Below are 21631 nucleotides of genomic sequence, written 5' to 3'. Positions count from 1 at the left end.
CTTTGAAGCAGGCACCCCAAGCCACATTTCCTTAATTGCCTTCAGAGCATCCTAGGAGCCCTGAAATCTGACACCCTTAATGTGCACAAATTATGATTTGGCCTTTAGTCGAGCTTGGTCCTACATCTCCCAGGGCTTTCTGTTTGTCCCTTTTTAGGATGCCTGACCAGTGGGGAGGTAGGGCAAATCTCAGTTTTACAAGGAAATGTTATTGGTGTAGAGGTACCCCTTGGTGCTTGCATTTAATGTATGCTGTCTTATTTGGTAGATCTTTTTATACACTTACATAATTAGTGTGTACTAAGAGCGATGGGGACCAGTCTTTCACTCGGAGGATTGGTGGATTAGGTAATTATATCTCTGCAATGCAATCCCCTAGACAAAAGTGAGCAGTTAACCCGAGCAGTGGGAAAAAAATTCTGGAATTCTTCTTTAATCAATAATCTTTCTCTGAATACTGTCTTTTAGCCAGTTTTCTGTCTATTTAAAAGTTTTCTTTGTTTTTTTTTTTGTTTTTTGTTTTTTTAAGCCTGTAGAATTTACCTTACATATTAGCTGTGTTGGGGGAGCTGTGTCAAAAACGTTTGCATAATCCAAGTAAACTATATCCACAGCCACTCCTTTCTCGAAGTGTTTGCTTACCTCCTCATAAAAAGAAATTGGATTGTTTGACAACTTTTGGTCTTTCACGAATCTTTGCTGTCTATTGCTTAAAAGATGATTTTTTAGCAAAACCTCTTCTAAGCAGTATTTTATTAAACTTTCAAGTACAGTATAAAGAATTTAAACTAACCGGTCTGTAGTTACTTGGTAAAGACATTAATCTCTTTTTAAATATAGGCACCACATTGGCTTTACGCCAATCTAGTGGTACCACGCCACTCAATAAAAGAGAAGTCTGGCTTTTTTTCCCCTATTTATACTTAACTAGGTGGCTGCATGTGTCCCCCGCCAGCTCTAAGTGTGAGAACTCAGTCACCACTCTACACCCTGTACCAAATTATTATGCAAATTATATTCTTCTCATTTACATAAATAATTGATGTAAATAACAGTCAGCATAATTCTCATGTTATCAACTATTAAAAGTACAATTCAAATTTTATTGAACAAACCTCCTAATGATAACAGTATTTTTTTTAAACCTAAAACACGTACAATGCACTGTTCCAAATTGTTATGCACAGTAAGTTTCAAAACACTTTATAGGTTGTAAAGAACTGAAACTGTTGTGCTAATCTAGGGCCACACAAAGTTTGGAGGTCTTTAGCTATTGAAGCTGCAGACAGTTGGTGACTTCTGTGCACTGTGAGCTTCAGCATGCACTGGCCCCACTCTGTCATTTTATGTGGCCTACCACTTCATGGCTGAGTTGCTGTTGTTCCCAGTTGCTTCCATTTTGTTATAATACCACAGCAGTTGACCGTGGAATATTTAGTAGCCAGGAAATTTCACGGATGGACTTATTGCAGAGGTGGCAACCTATCACGGTACCATGCTTGAATTCACTGAGCTCCTGAGAGTGACCCATTCTTTCACAAATGTTTGTAGAAACCGTCTGCATGCCTAGGTGCTTGATTTTTTTTTTTTTTTTTTTTTTTTACACCTGTTGCCATGGAGGTGATTGGAACACCTGAATCCAATGATTTAGAGGGGTGTCACAATACTTTTGGCAATATAGTGTACATACAAGCTCATGTTTTAGACACTCTAGATCAGGGATGTCAAACCGACGGCCCTCCAGCTGTAGCGAAAGTCCCATCATGCCTCTGCCTTTGGGAGTCATACTTGTATCTGTCAATCTTGCAGTGCCTCATAGGACTTGTAGTTTGGCAACAGCTGGAGGGCTGCCAGTTTGACACCCATGCTTTAGATGGTTTGAGATGGAAGAGGATATTGTATTTCTACATATGAATAAAAATGTTTTAAAATGTTCACAAAGCCCAGTAAAGGGGTGTTCTGTTATAACACACAGCTAAGGGTATTAACGTAACATACATGAGTCTGGAAGTGTCTAATTGCGCAAAGGTTTGCCAACTTCTTTACTGTTTGGACTGATACTAATGCAGCTTGTATGGACTTGAAAATCAAGTTTGCTAATTAAAGGCATAGCCAGTTATCCTGTTGAATTATGATGAACACGGCATAGACTGGAATTCCTGAAGTATATTTAAAGTGATACTAAACACCCACTGTTTATTTTCCCTTATCCCTTCACTTTCTGTATATGGGTGATGTCACTGTAAAAATAAAAAAAAAATACTTAAGTGCCTTTTGTCCTAATCAATATACAGTTGTCAAATGACCCAGCTCTTTCCCAGAAACATAAGCAGGAAGAGCTGCATCAATAAACTGTTATAAGCCTTTACATCAATAGTTTTAAAATCATCATACATATATATTTTTTAAAGTAAATCACAATTGGCAATAACATGGTGTGGGTGGATTTCTGCCAATTACAAGCTGTGTCACGCCCCTCCAGCCTGTGTCTTAAAATAACAGGGAAATAAAGTCTCCATCAATCAAGATGTATCATCCAAATCCCCTATTGTGTTTAGCTGGTTAGTGGGCCTGAAGGAAGAGGGAGGGAGTGGGCTGTCATTTACCACTGTGCATATGCCCACATGTGTGACTCAGGGTAGACATACACTGAAAACTGAGGCTGTGAATTAGCTACCTACACTGCTTTGCAACATCCTCAACTGCAATACTTCCTGTCCTGGGTGACACAAATTCACTATGTTGTAGCTGAGGAGGAGCACTGTAGTCACCCTTGGAATTGTGTTAAGACTCATTTTCCTCCTCTATATCCCATGAAGACTGAAAGTGAGCTCTGCAGTCACTGATGCAGCAGTCGTTTTCTTATTCCGGGTCAGAATCCTGCACAATATTCTTTTGTCTCTTCTGGTCAGTTAACCATGTCAACCACGCTTATGCTTCTCAAACCGTTTCCCGGAAACGGTATATGCCATCATAACCTCTGATACTGTATCTCATGACACTGCAAATAAATTGGCAACTTCAGTCACAGAGGCACCAGCTAAGCGGCACCAACAATTTGCCCTCTTCCCTCTTTGAAGCTTAGTAAGCTCTGACATGACTCCGTATTACTAGCAGCACATACAGTGAATGACGAAAGTGAGGCTTCCCACCTGTTAGGTAGGTGTCTCATCACACAGCAGAAGCAAATTAATGTTGCATTACTTCTGCTTTCAATGCGAAACATATCGTCACATTCAAACCTGCAAATTATGTAGTGTTTCCACTTTTTTGTCTAAGCCCTTTATCCTCCTGGAACCCAACTTGGGACACATGGGCTGCATGCGGCCTGCAGGTGCTCAGTATGTGGCCTGCTGTGCTCCAGACCTCAGTGCAGGTTTGGAGCACAGGGTTGTTGATGCATACAGTATAAAGGAGCCAAATGAAAAACAGACGCCACCAACAGCTCCTGTCCTGGCCACCACCTTTCCCTTGAACAGTTCCTCTCTCATCCACCTCTCTGTCAAGCTTCTTCACTCTAGGACATCCCTCCCCTATCAAACTGCTCCTTTCCCACCCATGGTCTTCACCCAGTCTAGTCACTCCTCTGCCAGAACCTCTACCGCAGTTTGGACACTCCTCTTATTGCCCCGACACACAACAGGAGCCTCTTGTTGGTATAAATGGTCTTCAGATCCATTGGTAATGTTTAAAGTGGTGTGAAGGTAAACAAAGCCATTTAGATAGTTATGAGCAGGTGACATGAGGACAATAGTGACTCACCATTCTACTTATCTGACAGCTGAATACTATGGGGTAAACCTACCGATTTACTAAAACTGGTGCACTCAGAATTTGGTGCAGCTGTGCATGGTAGCCAATTACCTTCTAACTTCAACTTGTTCATCTAAGCTTTGCAAAATAAAAGCTGGAAGCTTATTGGTTTATATGCAGAGCTGCACCAGATTTGTACTCTTCATTTTTGGTAAATCCCCTATGAATGGATTTTTTTAGAAACACAAATCCATTATTTACATTTTGTTTTTACACGGTTCCGTAAGCTCAATGATCTCCCCGTTATTAGATCTCCAAAACAAACAAAAACATGAAATCTTACATTTTGAGTCATACTGGGTTACATTAACTTATACATATAACAATTCATAAAATATCAACAAGTCTATACATTATATAATAGAACAAAATTTGAATCAAGAACCAATATAGCATTTCACAATTCAATAAACAGAAGAAAATGTACCATTGTAACAATTATGATAAAAAATATACAGAAAAATTGATCTCATGTAAAGTTTGATAAAATGATCATTCTACTTCACTAATATTATAAATAATAAAAACACACTGGATTTACTGGTTAGATCCACAAACATGATGACTTTCATTGCTGACTGTGTTCCTTTTGGGGTGATTTCCCCTAACTCCATGTCCTAGTGACCACATAAGGGTACAGACAGAAATAAAAGTCAGACATGGCTCTAATCATGTAATCATTAATTATACCTAAATTTTTCCATTTTAAATTAAAGTAAATGGTATGATTTACTAGGGGTCTATTTTTTTTTCAGTGAAAGTGTTTTTTAAATGGTTCACTTTATGATCAGAGATTGGCTTTACCATTGCCTGGAACAGAGGCTGTCAATGCAGATTAGGCTGACTAGAATAGTGCAGATAGAACCTTTAAAGTGGTTGTAAACCTCAGACATGAAATATGAACAAAGCATATCCCTCTATAGTGTGTACCTGTCTTAATTAAGAGCACTAAGTATAATTTCTGTCTGCTGTTTGGTTCCTCTTTCAGCATGAATCACTTCTGACAAGTTTTTCTGACACCAAGAGGAAATGGTGACAGGGGAGGGACCTCCAGCAAATTGACAGCCTCAGCTCTGTTCCTGTGCCCTGTGTGTAGGAGATGTCTCTTTTCTCTCCAATCAGCTCTGAGTTCTCCTCACTGAGCTCTGCACTGTGTAATTTTAGCTCTCCTTTTTTTTCTGAGCTTTTAGACAAGCTTTATACATAGCTCCCAACTGTCCCTGATTTCAAGGGACTGTCCCTCATGTGGAATAAAGTCCCTCTGTCCCTCCTTCCTTCTCATGTGTCCCTCATTTTGGTCTGATCTATAAAGTTGTATATAAAATGTACTATTTATCAAAGTATTTTACAGCATTAAACCTTTTATCAACTGTCTAAATTGCTGTATTTTTTAATTTTAAAATCTAATATAAAGGAATAGTAATGGTAAAAGAAGCACTTGTGGGTTTAACCGAGGGCCATGGATAAGAGGGTACCACCAGTCCTCCTGTATGGGGCCCAGGCCAGCAGGGTGAAATGGATGTGGGCAGGGAGGGTCATCAAAATGGGGGGAATTACTGGAACCAATTCCCTGTATGGCTATCTGCAGCATCTGAAAGCTGACGACTTCTCCTTTCCCTCCTGCTGGCTTTCAGCTACTGCAGAGAGCCATACAGGGAATCGGTTCCAGTAATTGCCCCCCCTGCTGCACCCATCATCCTCCCTGTGCACTATAGGTTTCCCCCTGTCAAGACCCCCGTGTGCCCCTACAGTGCTGCCGGCTTCCCCTTCTTCCTTTTCTTGAATGAACCGAATGAGTGATCAGTACCGATCACTTGCTGTGTATATTCATAACTGAAGCATAGCAAGCTGTGTTTTTTTTAATGGAGAATGGGGGCCCTGTCAGGTTGGCTGTATGGGGCCCTGTGGTTTCTAACAGCAGCTCTGGTTTAACCAATCTTTTTTTTGTATAATTCTCCTTTTAAGGGGGTCGTGGCAGGGGGGTGTGTCCTATGCCTACATACCTTGGCCAATAGGCGTCGCTCCTTCCCATCTTAGAAATATGGGAGTTATGCTTTATGTATTCATCCCTTTGAATGAATGTAAAGAAGACTGAAGATACAGGAACAACTTTGCCAGAGGATTTGTTTATCTCTGTGTATCACCTGAGGCCAGTCACTTTACTGGGTATATGTAATTTTAAAGTTACGCTAAACTTCTTTATGACCCCAAGCTATTTTGCACTTCCCCTTCCTGCAGCAGAAGAAATCCAGTATGTTTGTTTCCCATCAGGAAGATTTGCCTTCATGTCGCATTCCGGAAACAGCAGGAAGTGAGGTGATCTAAAACGATAGGATATCTCCTTGTGAACATTGGTTACCAGAATGAGTTTTCATGTTGAACGATTTCCTCTCACTTCCTGTTCCTCTGACACTTCTAAAATGGAGACCCAAACAAAAGTAAAAACCCAACAGGAGTTGTATTCCTTGCACATTCTATACCAGGGGTGTCAAACTGGCGGCCCTCCAGCTGTTGCAAAACAAGTCCCATTATGCCTCTGCCTTTGGGAGTCATGCTTGCAACTCTCAGCCTTGCAATTCCTCATGGGACTCATAGTTTGGCAACAGCTGGAGGGCCGCCAGTTTGACATCCGTGTTCTATACTAAAAAAAACCCAAAATGTTGCTATTCATATTCTTACTTACAACACTAGAGTTTTTACCTGACTGGCCATGCATATTCATTACTTAATCACTGCTAAATTAATTTTGGCAGGTTTCTAAATATTTTCTCTGAGGGCGTCACTTCATTAACATTTTAGCTGGGTGTTTGATAGGAGACTGTGTAGGTTTTGTTTATGGTACGCAGAATGAGTAAGCCCTGGGAAACTTCCTGAAAATCCATAACTTTAGTAGTACTATTTATTATTTAAATTGATGGGTTTAGTTATCTTAAGAATCTTCATCATTGACCACAGAGGGATTTGTTACTATAGTTACCTTATTACTTACAAGTAAGAAATTTAGTTTCAAGGGTAAGCTGAGGAACAGCTCCCAACTAGGCTGCTTTTGTAAAGGCTGTTCCTTTTTTTTTTTTTTTCTTTTCTTTATCCAAATCCCCAAAGTATAACTAAAGGCAAATCATTTTTTAGTTTTAGATAGTGGAGAGGGTTTAGAATACTTGTCAGGTTTTTATTGCTGCCTGTGCCCCTGTTAGGGAGATTCACACTGCTTGTCCTATTTACCATTATCATTGAAAGTAAAAGAAATTCCCAAATGTTGGGTTGTCCCCGGAAAAGTAATAGAAGGGAAATTTTCTAGTTCCTACACATGTTCTGGTGACCTGGGGGTACCTAAGGAATTTGTTTAATTTGCAGGGCTTTACTCTCACTTCCTGTTTTGGCTATGGAACAGGAAGTGAAGAGGTTATAACCCTCCCTTGCTCTATCCAAAATGAAAAGTTTTGCCTATAGCTCTGCTTTAAAGTATAGCTAAAGGCAGAATTTTTTTTTTTTTTGTTTTTGGATAGAGTGGAGGTGGATTAGAATACCTATCAGTTTTTATTGTTGTCCATGTCCCCATTTGGGAGATTCACCCTCTCTATTTGTTTACTATTATCATTGAAAGTGAAAGTAAAAGAAAATCCCACGTTTTGGGTTGTCCCCGGAAAAGTAATTAATAGAGTGGAAATCTTACAGTGGGAACACTACTTCTGGTGACCTGGGGGTCCCCAAGGAATTCGCTTAATTTGCAAGGATTTCTTCTCAGTTTGTGTGTTTGCTATGGCACACAAGGTGAAGGGAAATCTCCCCATTGGCAGACAGATGGCAAAAAAAATTCTGACTGGGGTTATGACCCTCCGTTCTATCCTAAATGAAAAAAAAAATTGCCTATCATTCTGCTTTAAAGCTCCACTTTCTTTTTCATCTCTATTTTTCAGTATGAATAGCTGTATAAATATGTTCTGTCAACCAATGCAAAGTTTTATAAGGCTCCCAATTTTATGTCAGTAGGATGCCGTCAGGATAGAAATACTGGACAAAATACACGTTCTTGTTCTGTGTTATGGGTCTCTTAGGCCACATGCACACTAGACGTTTAGCCTGTGTGGCCAGTCCTTGCATTTTCATGTGGGTGAAAGGCATGGGTGCATCATTCAGCCACACCGCTGACATTCTGTAAAACTCTGAAAGCTATTGCTGCTGGATGGTGCAACAAGTAGTACTAACATTTAAGGCTGTGTGCCCAGAGACGAATGCCCGAAAAGCAAAATTTTCTTTCTTTTTTTTTTTTTTTTGTTGATAGGGTAAGGGAGGTTATAACCCCTGTCAGGGGTTCCTCTGGGAGATTGTTTTTTACTTCCTGGCCCATAGACAAAACACGAGGTAAGAAGAGACCCTCCAAAATGAGGGTAGTCATCAGAACTAGTGTCCCCACTTAAAGATTTGGGATGAAGATGGGATTTTCTTTCATTTCAGTGATCAAGGTCACCAGGCTGAAAAGATAGGATGAATCTTCCCAACAGGGACACATACAGCAATACAAACTTTACAGATGTTGTAACCCATCTCCACGCTATTAAAAAAAAAAAAAAAAGAAAATGTCTACTGTTATACAGTTGTGCTAACAAATGTGCATACTCTTGGAGAATTGGTAAATACAGTATGTACCATTTTTAAAGAAAACATGAGTGAGAGGGCAAAAGACATTCATTTTATTCTTAATGGGATTCATATTCAACTGTGGGACAGAACAGAATGGCACAATCCTAAAAAAAACATGACAACAAGTAAACAAATGAAATGACCCCTGTTCAAAAGTCTGCATACCCCTCATTCCTAATACTGTGCATTGGCCCCTGTAGCATCAATGACAGTGTGCAGTCTTTTATAGTAATTGTCTGAGGCCTCAAATTCTTGCAGGTGGTATAGCTGCCCATTTATCTTGGCAAAATGCCTCCAGATCATGCCAAGTCTTTGGTCATCTTCCATGAACTGCACATTTTGAGATCTCCCCAGAGTGCCTCGATTGTTATTAAGGTCAGGACATTGTGATCGCCACTCCAAAACTTTCACCTTTGTCTGCTGTAACCACTGAAGTGTCAACTTGACCTTATACTTAGGGTCATTGTCGTGTTGGAAAGTCCAAGAGTGTCCCATGCACAGCTTTTATGCCGAAGAATGCAATTTGTCTGCCAGTATTTTCTGATAACATACTGCAAAGAATGGAAACATGCCTTATCAATGCAGTATTGCTGATCTGTCTATCTTTGCCGGACAAAAAGGAAGTATAACTCACCTTTTTACTTAGTGGAAGTCAGTCAAAATCTAACTAAGGCTAAACCTACTCTCGCCCCCATTCTCATCTTGTATAGAAAGGTTCTGTATACTTGCCTATCCTGAAGCAACCCAATGACCAGTTCTAGGACCAGCTGTCAGCAGCGGTTTCAATGTAGAAGAGGGGCAGCCAACAACAGATGCCCCATAGTAAGCCTATGGGTGATGGCATCTCTCCAGGTATTTGCAGCGCAGTTGTCGGCTATCTCTCCTTTACACAGAAGCCATTGTTGGAGAGTTCATGTGACCGTGGCTTTAGAATAGGTAAGTTATAGCAATCTTTTCTTCATGGGGTTAGAATAGTCTTAGAAGGGGGTTGGAAGTGGGTTTAGTTAGCTTTTGACTGAACTTTCACTTTAAATGTTTTGGTACAATAAGGATCCTTCCTTTCCATCACAATACACTTGGAGATATGTCGGAGGGGAAGCAATCTAGGCAGCTTACAATCAGAGAAGATCTCGGCAGTCATTCACTTATAAGGCTTCATGCACATTAGCGCTTAGTCCATATTTGTCTAGTTTTCGAGAGGCTGGGAGGCACAGGTGCAGAATTTCCTGCATTTTAGGCGTACTCCCTTGAACACAAATGTCCCTGAACAGGAGTACGAGCTGCTGCACATTTCAGCCTATCATAGATTTTGACAGGCTGCTGGCAATCTGGATGCTGCACCCGTGCATCCAGGGTTCCCAAAAACCCCAGGATGTGATGCACATGAACGCTGGCATACACAGGGAGCTGCAAACTGCAACCTCTAATCTGCATGCTTGTTCTGGACCAGTAATATGGAAAATGATAAAGTCATTGGATCAGCATGGCATCCTGGCAACAAACATTTAGCAAAAAGAGTACATTAATGGAAGATTCCATATTTTCCTTGGCCATGTTCGAATTCAGGTCATGATTTTAGGACTGTATGTGTACAAATAAAATGAGTATTAATAGCCATTCAAAGTTTGAATCAATTTAAGTTAAAATTTTTCTTTTTCTGTCAGTATCTTATGCTTGTTTTATATATTTATATATTTATTTACTGGTAATGTTTTGTTTAACTGAATTACTTGTGAAACATTCGACTGTCCTTGGAGACTAAACTGGTGTCATATGCAGAAAACCTAATTAAGTTACCCTAGACATAACCGCTTAAACTGACATTTCCTTTCGTTTTAGATAATTTCTGTTGTAAAGATTAAATATGAAATTAATTTAAGTTGAATTTTCATCTGTAGTGTCCAAGACGAAGCAGAAGACTACACTGTGCACGGCCTCATAAAGAACCCTGATGTGTAAGTAATTGAATAAATGTCAGAGTCCTTCATTGTTAAAGTCCTTTTAATTGGTTGTGCAGCTATGCTGACCTCTTATGTTATTTTTAAACACACATTTTATTCCCGATAAGATCATGACTGCAGAGCACCATGGTGTATGCATGGCCAAGTTGCAGTACCAGATATCACCTGCAGGTAAAACAAGGGAGGTGAAAGAAGGCAGATCACTTTACTGTTTGGAAGGGTTAGCAACGGCATCAAACATTTTTGTTACCTTTGCCAAAAAATGCCCCCCCCCCCCCCCATGCCTCTGCTTGATCATATGACTAATACATTGGGTGGGAAAGGGTTGGTGGATTTGTAATCCTAATACAACTGTTTTGATGAATATTAGGAACAGATGACTACATTAAATAGCCAGATAGCTTGCTTAGGACGTTTTTTAATTATATTCCTCAAATTTCACTTACAAGTAGTAATCAATCCAAAACCTCCTACTGCTATTCAGACTATTCTAAAGTCCTGGAATTTTGAACCTTATTTGTTGTGAGGTGGTATTTTTGTCTTGTATCCAAAGTAGAGCACAAACTACAAAAACAGGTAGTTTGACACCTGTAGAAAGTCTTGTAGAAGAAACCGAACAGCTGACCTTCACACTAGTGCTCTGGTAGCGTCCAGATACCAAGAAACCAGCCGCTATGTTTGATTGCTGCAAGGAGACCACATGATGCATGCCTTACAGCATAGAGGGAGGTTATGACAAGATTGTAGCTTATCCATTGACAGAAGTTTGGGAAGCCTACATTTACCTGTCTGTATGAATATTATTTCCCCTATTCTGATAAATGTTTAAGCATTTACTTTAGTCCCGCCCCAGAACCAACTGATGACTGGTTCTGGGCTCAGCCTTTCCTTTCAGTAAGGAAGTATTTTCTGTTCATGGAAGATGGCAGATGGGTAGTGCAGATTAGATTACAGACCAGCAGATGTTAGAATGAAGAGGGGGAGGTGACTTCAGTGCTAGCTTTCTCTATTCCATAGGATTGCCCATAAATTGGGCTTCAGCTTGGGGAGAAACTGCAGTCAGCACAAACCTAAAACAAAGCGCTGCACAGATCTAAACAGGACCAAGTGCTATGTCTGGAATTCAACAAGGATATTTAACTTCTGGTGTTACTGTTTTTTTATGCAACTATCACAATGGAAAAAAAACAATAAAAGAAACTCAAACATATTAATGTAACAGAAAATCAAGCAATATTTTGGGATAATTAACCCAAAAAATGTGGCCTAATTTTTTAAAAATGCTTATTGGGGGATGGCATTGCTAGAAACTCGGTACTGGGATTGCAGAATTTTTGTATCTTGTTTCTACCTATGCTACCATTTTTGTTTATCTTTATATTCAATGAGCTGTGCTGTGAACAGAGACATTTATCAATATTCGGTGTATCTATGAATGATGCTAGAATCTTCTGTTTATAACCAGATCTGTTTCTGACTCACTATAGCATAATGCAGGTCATAGTGGTAATAGTTTTGCTGTGAGACAGATGCTGCAATGATACCTTATCACTCAGCAGTGTGTACTGAGAGACTGTCCTCGGGGGGGGGGGGGGGGGGGGGAAAGACACAGCTGTGACGAAAACATCAATGCTTGTATGGACGTATGGATTTTTTGTTTTCTAGTCCTAAACTCAATTTTCACTAACAGCATTTACTAATGTCTTATTTTCTCTTGCAGAATCCTGTGTTGTCTAAACGAGCTGATGGATGAAGATGAGAAAGATAGAGCAAAGAGGTAACGTCCTACTTAGTAGCATATGTAATATTTTAGCTTTGGCTCAAACATCTTGGGTATTTATTACTTTGCAGTAGGTTCAACTAATGTCCATCTCCAACCAAACCTTTCTGCCATTCACTTCCATTGAGGGACATGGGAAGACTTTCATCTTCAGGTTCTACTACCACCTAAATAAGGACTTGACACTGGCAAAAAAAAAAAAAAAAATTGTAGGCCATGAGGCTGAGAATGGATGTCCTCTCTTCAGCTCTGCTGTGCAGAAGACTAACCTAGGTGGATGCAGAATCAATCCAATGCTGCATCTGTCCCCTGACTGCTTTAAGGTTGAGAACTGAGCGATCAGACACTCCTGATTGCTCAGTTCTCCATGCCACTCTGAGCAGTGATTGTCATTCACTGCTTCCTGCTCTGCCCACCCAGAGCTCTCTGAATCACTAAGAGGCTGAGCCAGCTGCCACGCAATCACAACACATTTGATTCTAGACATAGGGGAGGGGGGGCAGTCTCATTTTAATGGGTGCCCCCAGCTCACACTCTACTAATGGTTCCGGGGTTGCACCTCCTGATTGTGCCAAGAAAAACCTTATGAAATATGAACTGCCCTTCCTGGCCTCCTTCTAAAAATACTAATTGCATGTCTGTCTGGCTTTAGTACTTTCGAAGTTACTGACCACAAGCAAGCAGAAAGTCCGATCTCTGTTGTCCCAATGTATCACCATGACAGCCAGGCAGCTAGCTTTTGTGAAGTACAGATCGGCATTGACCTCTTCTTAGTACAGGCTTGGTTTAAAGTATATCTAAACCCAAGAACAAAAATGTAGTTTATTGCAGTTTTCAAGTCCTTAGATGGAGTGGCTGCATTAGTTTTCTTTTTTTTTTTCCCATATTAAATATATTTTCTGCAGGTACAGAAAATACCTGTTTTTTGTGTTTTTTGGGGGTTTTTTTTTGTTTGGGGTTTCTTTTTTTTTTTTGCCAGAAATCCATTGCCTTTGTAACTTTCTGTGCATGAAACAAGTTAGACGTGCACCGATACTGAGTGTTCACGAGTACTCATACTCGTGAAAATGCTCCCGAACACCGGAAACCGATACTTTGTAGTGAAATTTGCGTCAATACAAAATGAATTGGTGCAAATTGCACTGCAAAGAATGGCATGCGATTTGAACAGAAATTCGTCGAAATTCCTGTCCCGCACCGACCCTGTGTGAACCCAGGCTGAAATCACTGACAAGCCTGGATTCACACATTAGCGATGGGGAAATGGCATGTGATTCGGACATTCCTGTTCAAATCACATGCCATTCTTTGCAGTGCACTTTTGCACCCATTCATTTTGTATGGACACAGATCACACCGCAAAGTATCAGTACTTTGTATCGGTAATCATACTCACCAATAAAATAAAGGGTATCGGTGCATCCCTATAGCAAATATAAAACAATCCTATCTGCCGTCCCAGCTATCCAAGGGTGACAACTCTGCTCATCCACAGATGCAGTGCTGTAAATGTTGTCACCCAAGAACGGTAAATGTGTTATTAGCAAGATCGCTAGGGTAAAATAAAGGGAAAATAAAAAAAGAGAAAATTAATGCAGCCACCACATCTAAGTACTAATAAACTGCAATATATTGAATTTGTGCCCTTGGTTTGGGTTTAAGTACATTTTAAATGTATCCTTGAGCTATGCCTGTGGATTATGGAGAAATATAAATATCACCTTTTGTCCATGTATACTTTTTGTGACAGATTTGCTGAACTGCATTAAGGTGTCCTGTCCCAACTTAATTATGTTTTCATTTAACACACGGTATAATCAATGAAAAATGCGTGTCATAGCCTATTGGTAAATGTTACCCAGTGATGCATGTCAAATTGCTGCTGAATTGTAAGACGTGCATGTTTTTATCAGAAACTGGTGGGCTACTCAACACTTTTTACAACTACGTTCTAATCATTCTGAAGCGTTCATTTAGCATTCTAGAATGGTAATCTCATAAACATCATTCATTATTCAGACATCGAGACTTCTATCTTTCTTAAGCTTTGCGTGATTAGCAATGATATCATCTTTAATTAAACTACCCATAACTTTTAATTGTGTTACATGTTCATCTTGAGAAATAGAAGTCTCTGCTAATGATGTGCAATCTTCTTTTAGGATAAACTAGGTATATGATGTTTTTGAGAACTATGGTATAGCGTTTCTTGATTAGTCCACCTGTTCCACATATACTTACAGAAAAGGTGCAACAGAGAATACTTGTTCACCAGAAAGAGTCATGCAACCAATTTATAGAAATGGGAGAGCTATTCCCTAAATCCATTTTACTCCTCCAGTGCATTATAGAAAAATGAATAATAGAATTTAATTGGTCACTGGATGCAAAAAGGATATACTTTTTTCATAGGCAGTTACAGTAGATATAGAAAAGAATCACCCCCTTTAAAATAAAAATTTAAATTTTTGTTGCATTTGAAGCTTGAAATGAAGACACACAGTTTCTGTTTTATCCAGCTGTATTTACTCAGTGCAGCTTATAGCATCCAAGTGAAAGATTTAACACCAACATGTCAGAAACAAAATCAAAAACGGAATCACTGCTGATCACCCCCCTCCTAAGAATGACTTGTAAACTTATTTCAGGTGTGATTTCTGAAGACTTTATGGCTACTTGTGAAAATTTTGAACGATTTCTTGCAATTTGCAGTGTGCTTTACAATATATGCTATGTATGTAAAATTGCAACAAAACTGCAGAAAAAGTAATGCAAAAACTTTTAGAAATTTGCTGCAGCAAATTGCAAATGTTGAGACCCTGACATTCACATTCATTAGATTCCGTTTGCAAATCATACCTGAAATCGCACCGGAGTGACCGGGCACAAAATCAGGTGTAGTTAATCACCATCTCAATGGCACACAAAGCCATTTGACTTTCAGCTGTGATTATTTTTATTAGCTCAGCATGAAAAGAGCTTTCCTGAGCATTTCAGTCCCTGTAGTGCAACTGAAGCAAACAATGAACTATGGGTAGCAAGGCACTGTCAAAAGATCTACGGGATAAATTTGTGGAGCACAAGTCAGGAGATGGATACAAACAAGTTTCAAAGGCTTTATCAATGCTTAGAAGCACAGTAAAGTCTATTATTAGGAATTGGAAGGTATTTGGTACAACACAGACCCTCCCCTGGATCAGGATGTCGCTCCAAACTGGATGATAGAGCCAGGAGGAAACTGAACAGAGAGGCTACCAAGAGGCCTACAGCAACTCTGGAGCAGTTGCAGGAATTTATGAAAGAGTGGTCACTGTGTGCATGTGCCAACAATATCACAAATTCTCCACAAATGTGGCTTGTATGGGAGGGTTGCAAGAAAAAACCCACTCAAGAAAGGCCATATGCAGTCATGACTGAGTGTTGCCAAAACGCACCTTGAAATTCTGAGGCCACATGGAAAAAGATGTTATGGTCAGATGAGACTAAAATTCAATTATTTGGCCTCAATGCTAAACTGTCTGGCGGAAATCCAGTGCAACTCACTATCCAAATAACACCATTCCTACAGTAAAGCATGGAGATAGTAATATCATGTGGGGGGGGGGGGGTCTCTGCAGCAGGGACTGGAGCACTTGTCAGGATAGAAGGGAAAATTGATATGGCAAAATACCATTAACTTCTTGAGGAAAATTTGCTGCCCTCTGCCAGAAAGTTGTCCGTGGGAAGGTTTACCTTCCAACATGGCAATGACCCAAAGCACACAACAAAAATGACAACACAGTGGTTGAAGGAGAAAAGGGTGAATGTACTTGCATGGCCTAATCAAAGCCCAAATTTAAACCACATTGAAAATCTGTGGGATGACTTGAAGACTGCAGTCATGTTATAAATTGCAGAATATATACAGCTGGATAAAACAAAAACTGTGTCTGTCTTCGTTTCAGGCTGCAAAGCAACACAATCTGATTATTTTAAAGAGTGGTGATTCTTTTCTATGCCCACTGTATGTTACTGTGTACTGGACCAATGCTTAGGCCAGCAAGGTAAGAGTGTAACTTTCACCCTTAGTTAAGAAATTTCCATGTGAGCATACTATTCTGGTAAGTTAAAATGTGTTTGTTTGTTTTTTTTTTCTATAATTCTAGTCCCTGAGACTCAAATTGCATTTACCTGTATTTCTTTGATATCCAGTGTACCTATTTTCACTATAAACTGTGAGTTCACGCATCCCAAGATCCTTCTACCTTTTGGATCATGCTTTATATTTGAGCGTATTGGTCATTAGTTGTGAAGGCTGTACAAGCTTTATATAGCCATCATGCTTTTGATTAAAAGGGAAGATGATTGTAGCAGACAAATATGCCTAAAACTCTGCAGGCCTTCACAAAGTCATTCCATGCATCTCCATCAAAGCATACCTGCTGGTTGCAATCATGGACATTTTCAGAAATCCACATGACTCCCAAGAAGTTCTTATGTCCAGCATGCCTTATTCTTCAATATGGGGTCATTATGTTCAGGTTATTACATTTTCTAATTTAGCAGTCTATAATGAAATTATAATTTATTTGATAGTTACCAGGATTTTCTGGATCAAGCGTAGATCAGTATATACTTACTAGGGTATATATGAGAGCTTCACACTTGTTTTGTTATGACTGTACATTTGAATCATGGACTGATGTAAAAGGCTACAATATAATGTACTCTGCACAGTCTTGTATATTTGTGCAACCTTAAAGTGGTGGTAAACCTCAGACATTAAATCTGATCAAAGCACATATTTCTATGATGTTTTCCTACCGCTCTCCAAATAACTAAGTGGCATCTCTCTCTGTTGTCTAGTTCCTCTGTCATCAGCATGACTTATTTCTGACAAGTTTTCCTGACACTAAGAGAACAAAGGTGACGGGAGGGCACAGTCTGTGAGGTGGACTGACAACTCATGGGGCCCCCGGGCAATAGGGTATCATGGGGCCCCTGTGTCCTTGCCCAAACTCACAAAACCTATGAAAAAGGTACCAGGGGCATCTCATGGGGCCCCCTACTGACCCAGGGCCCTCGGGCAGTGCCCGAGTTTCCAAATGGTCAGTCCGCCGCTGGTCCCTCCCCTCCAATCGGCTCTCCCAGAGTTCTTGTTCAGTGTGCTACTGAACTGCTTCCCACCCCCTGCTTTGTGAGTCAGGACAGATGGCTGCAAATAAATAGGTACAGCTTATGTAGGATGATTTGTTTCAACTCTGTGTATTACCTGAAACCACTCCCTTCACTGGGTATAGGGAAGCGTTTACAACCACTTTAAAGTAACTATCCTTAAAGTGGTACTAAACTCAGGAGCCTGCATTCACTATATCTGGTCTCCTACAGTATGCAGAACATGGAAATGCAATTATTTTAGTAAAAATAAACTGCTAAATACCTTTTCTCATCAGCAGTTAGATCAGTCTTGTGATTTATATCAGTGTCCAGCAGAGCACCAGATAATAGCTTGTAGGAGGAGTTTCCATTCTCCCGTGATTGTCCTATGAGGCTTTATAACCCCTGACCCTCTGTCTGGAAAGCACTGATCGGCCCTGTGCTGATCCCATGAAAAAAAACCTCTCTTGCAACACACACCAAACTGAGTATGTGCAACTTGCCTCCAAGGCTCTGTTCCATCAGCAGATAGATTGGGGAGAGTAGAAGGGGAGAATCAGAGAAGACAGGATTAAACATCCTTTTTACACAATGCAGATTATTAACCCCCTAAGTTCCACAGTCAGTATAACAAGCATGCTTTACTGCATATACAGATTGATTTTATTGTTGTGGTTTTAGTAACACTTTAATAGTCTGCTTCATCGACTTATCATGGCATTTCTGCACAGATTTGTGGGCTCCTGCCGTGTTCCATGATACACGGAATCATCCTCATGCTCCAGTATCTGAGTGTATGCATGACTGCAGTAGGCTCAGACAGGGAAGTACTTGAACCAGTGAACATTATAGGGTGTATTTATAAAAAAAATTGTTATTCATCCTGTAGAACTGCATGCACATTCATTCTGTGTAAACACTCTTCAGGGTTGTCCAAACTATGGCCCTCCAGGTGTTGAGGAACTGCAAGTCCCATGAGGCCTTGCAAGACTCTGACATCCACAGGCAAGACACCCTGAGGCAGATGCATGATGGGACTTGTAGTACTTCAACAGCTGGAGGGCCATAGTTTGGACACCCCTGCGTCTATATTATACAAATATTATTCGATCTTGAGAGAAAATGAACTAATAACATTCGATTTTTGCCCCATTCACTAAAAGAAAAAAAATATGCATGCAGTTTCACAACATGAATAATTCTGCAAATTATTATTAAATACACCCCAATGAATTTTCACAGGGTCTGTGTCTCCTTTGCAATATCTCAGTACAACAACGATGGATATTTTGCAGGTAGGTTTTATTGGTTTCAATGTAAAAAGTTCATGTTTCACTTAGGGTGTCTTTTAAGGAAGCTTTGTGATTTTACTGAGCATCAATCAATTTGGGTTGATAACTTTTATATTTTTAGTTTTAGGCCTAGGGATGATTTATTAATTAGTAGCATGTCATTATAGGTTTTCTGTTTTACTGCATGATAAAGCCGGCTATAGTATGGTAAATGCAAGTCAGAAAATAATAATGGGCAGGAATTTTTATGTACTTGTAGGGAGGCATGGTTTTGTCTTGTGTTCCTGTAAATCCCTAGTGAAATTCAGTAGTTGATTATTGAAATGGGCATTATTCACTTCCACTGATACAGCATTATAAATGCAATGGGGTTGATTTATGAGAACTGGAGAGTGTAAAATCTGGTGCAGCTCTGCATAGAAACCAGTCAACTTCCATTTTTTTTTTCGTCAAAGTTTAATTTCAACAAGTTGAAGTTAGAAGCTGATTGGCTGCTATGCAGAGCTGCACCTGATTTTGAACTCTCCACTTTTAGTAGATCAACCCCAATGATTGTATAGTGCATTCATAGTAAGTCATCGACTAATTCTATCTTAAAGACAACCCCTATTATCTTTGTACTATCTGTCACTATGGAAAATGGCCCAGCGTGCAAATGACATTTGTGAAGCCTTCAGTGTTCATATGTTGGAATCTTGAGGATCTAATCATACGTTTCCTTCTTTACTTATAGGGCATCACGGAATAAATCTGAGAAGAAAAGAAGAGACCAGTTTAATGTCCTCATTAAGGAGCTGTGTACAATGCTGCAAGGACATGGACACCCTCTTAAAATGGATAAGTCCACTATACTGCAAAGGACCATTGATTTCCTGCAGAAACAGAAAGGTATATTGCACTAAATCTGGCCCTTTGATTATGTGTTCCCACAAGGAAATATATACATTTTAGTAAGCGTCATATTTTTATTTGTGTTGCAGAAATTACAGCACAGACAGAAGCCTGTGAAATCAGGCAGGACTGGAAGCCTTCTTTTCTTAGTAATGAAGAGTTTACCCAGTTGATGTTAGAGGTAAGAAATTTATGGAACAATTTTGTTACTATTATTTTTAGAGACTCCATAAAATGTTACACACGGAGCTAGAGTTTGTCATCTTTGCCACCTAAGCACGAGTTGTGTTTTTTAGTCCCTATTTCCAGTGCTGTGGTTTGGTGTGTTAGGTAATGTGACAGTACTAGGCTTTTTGTGTAGCTCACCTTTTCACTGTCTTTGGTTTCTTGTGGAACCTTGGTGTACTCTCTACTTGTAGTACACTGATAGTATAGGGAAAGCTATAAAAGGTGATAGTTTAAGGTGAATACATTCCACTTAATTTTCTTGTATTTGCTTCTTTAGTAATATATAAGGGAAAGCTACAGTTTAAATGACACCCCTTTTGGGGTAATCAAAAAAGATGAAAAAAAAAAATGTTCATGTCCTATTGTTAGCATGCAGCCTACATGCTAGGTACCCAAGAAGAGTGTCTTGTTAGGAAGTAAACTCACTGGCAGGGGTCCCAAAGAATGGTTTATCTGCCCTTGGGATGACAATATAAAATAAACTGAACATTTCTGCTCTTTTTTTTATTTTTCTGCTTTATCGATTACTAACAGAGTGGTTGTAAAGCGAAAAGGCTTTTACCTTCTGTGCTCTACTCTCCCCCCAGCCCCCATTTATTCTCACCTGAGCCCGAACTCAATTCAGCGATAAGCATGAGAGCAGCATCTCTCTCAGCTCTCTCCCTCCTCATTGACTCAGAGACAGCCAGTCAGGAGAGGCTGGAGGAGGGGCCGAGCCACGCTCTGTGTGTGATTGGACGCACAGAGTGGGGCTCAGGAGCAAGTACGCACTCATCAGGGGGGAGGAGCCCAGAGTGTTGGCACTGGACCCAGGAAGAGGAGGATTGGGGCTGCTCTGTACAAAACCATTGCACAGAGCAGGTAAATTGAACGTTTGTTATTTTAATATAAAAACATCAAGCTTTACAAATTCTTTAACATTCTTTAACTGTTACTAGAACAAGGATAGCGGGGACAATTTACTAAAGGTTATCACATGTGTTATGCTGGTCAGGTGACCACATACCGCATGTGATACTGAAAATCTCAAGTCACTATTGCTAGTATGTAGTATTTAGCACAAATAGAAAAAACGCTCTGTAAATACCGCATAAAGAGACCATAAAGTCAGTTCACAGCTGGAAATAAATTTTTAAATGCATGCGGTAATTAAGTAGTGGTCGAGGCATGAGGTATGTACTGGTTGTTAAGAAGCGAGCGGCTGCCAGTGTCCTTAACAACCAGTTTCTGTCATGGTTGTTTAAGAGCAGGCAACCGCTGCATCCTTAACAACTGCTGAGTCATCAGCTGTCCAGTGGGGTTTCCCGCTGACAGCTGAATGTGTAAAAAATTTAAAAAAAATTTCCATACCAAGCCCTTCGGGTTGTCCGTGTTTAAGAATTTAAAAAATTTATTTTTGAAAAAATTTCTTTACAACTCTTATAGATCCAGTATCAAAGTATATAAATATTTTAGTGTGCAAGATGTAGGTTCAGGTTTACATTAACCAATTCTCTCATGCCTGTTCGCCTCCTATGGACCAGTGCAATTTTTTTTCTGCAGTGGACCTGTTTATTTGGCAGTAACTTTGTTGTTACTAAAGATAATATATATTTTTAAGGACAAGCGAGGCTTTCTTTTCATGATATTGACTTTCAACAATGATTTTTTTTTTTTTTTCGCAATCAATTCAAAAAATGCAAAACTAAACAAAAATATACAGTATTACTTCATGTAAAAAGTGTGTATTTTGTTCTGGAATGTTTCCTGTTTAAAATTAAACTAAAATTATGATTCTGGTAAAAGGTTTTTTTTTTTTAAAATTTTGCACTTTTTTTTTAAATGGGCAATGTGTAAATATATGTTAAATGCATAAAAATACTAACAAAACAAAAAAGTTTAAATATTAA

At 39.6% G+C, this 21631-nt stretch overlaps 1 protein-coding gene across 3 annotated transcripts in view; it reads left to right on the top strand.

Annotated features, from left to right (window-relative positions):
* Positions 1 to 12145: 12145 nt before the first annotated feature.
* The window catches only part of PASD1 (PAS domain containing repressor 1), a 79417-nt gene continuing 69931 nt past the window's right edge, over positions 12146 to 21631 (top strand). For 2 of the 3 annotated variants that reach the window (XM_089684876.1, XM_089684875.1), the window contains exons 1-3: positions 12146 to 12192; positions 19357 to 19511; positions 19604 to 19695. In XM_089684876.1, the coding sequence (XP_089541002.1) occupies positions 12161 to 12192; positions 19357 to 19511; positions 19604 to 19695 (279 nt within the window). In that variant the 5' untranslated portion in view covers positions 12146 to 12160. The remainder of the gene's footprint in view (positions 12193 to 19356; positions 19512 to 19603; positions 19696 to 21631) is intronic. The other variant, XM_089684874.1, reaches the window with a different exon arrangement.

Source organism: Staurois parvus, unplaced genomic scaffold, assembly GCF_062004578.1.
Source record: "Staurois parvus isolate SC_StPar_1 unplaced genomic scaffold, SC_StPar_1.0 ptg000361l, whole genome shotgun sequence".
NCBI classification, from domain to species: Eukaryota; Metazoa; Chordata; class Amphibia; order Anura; family Ranidae; genus Staurois; species Staurois parvus.
This window is presented reverse-complemented; position numbering and strand designations above follow the sequence as displayed.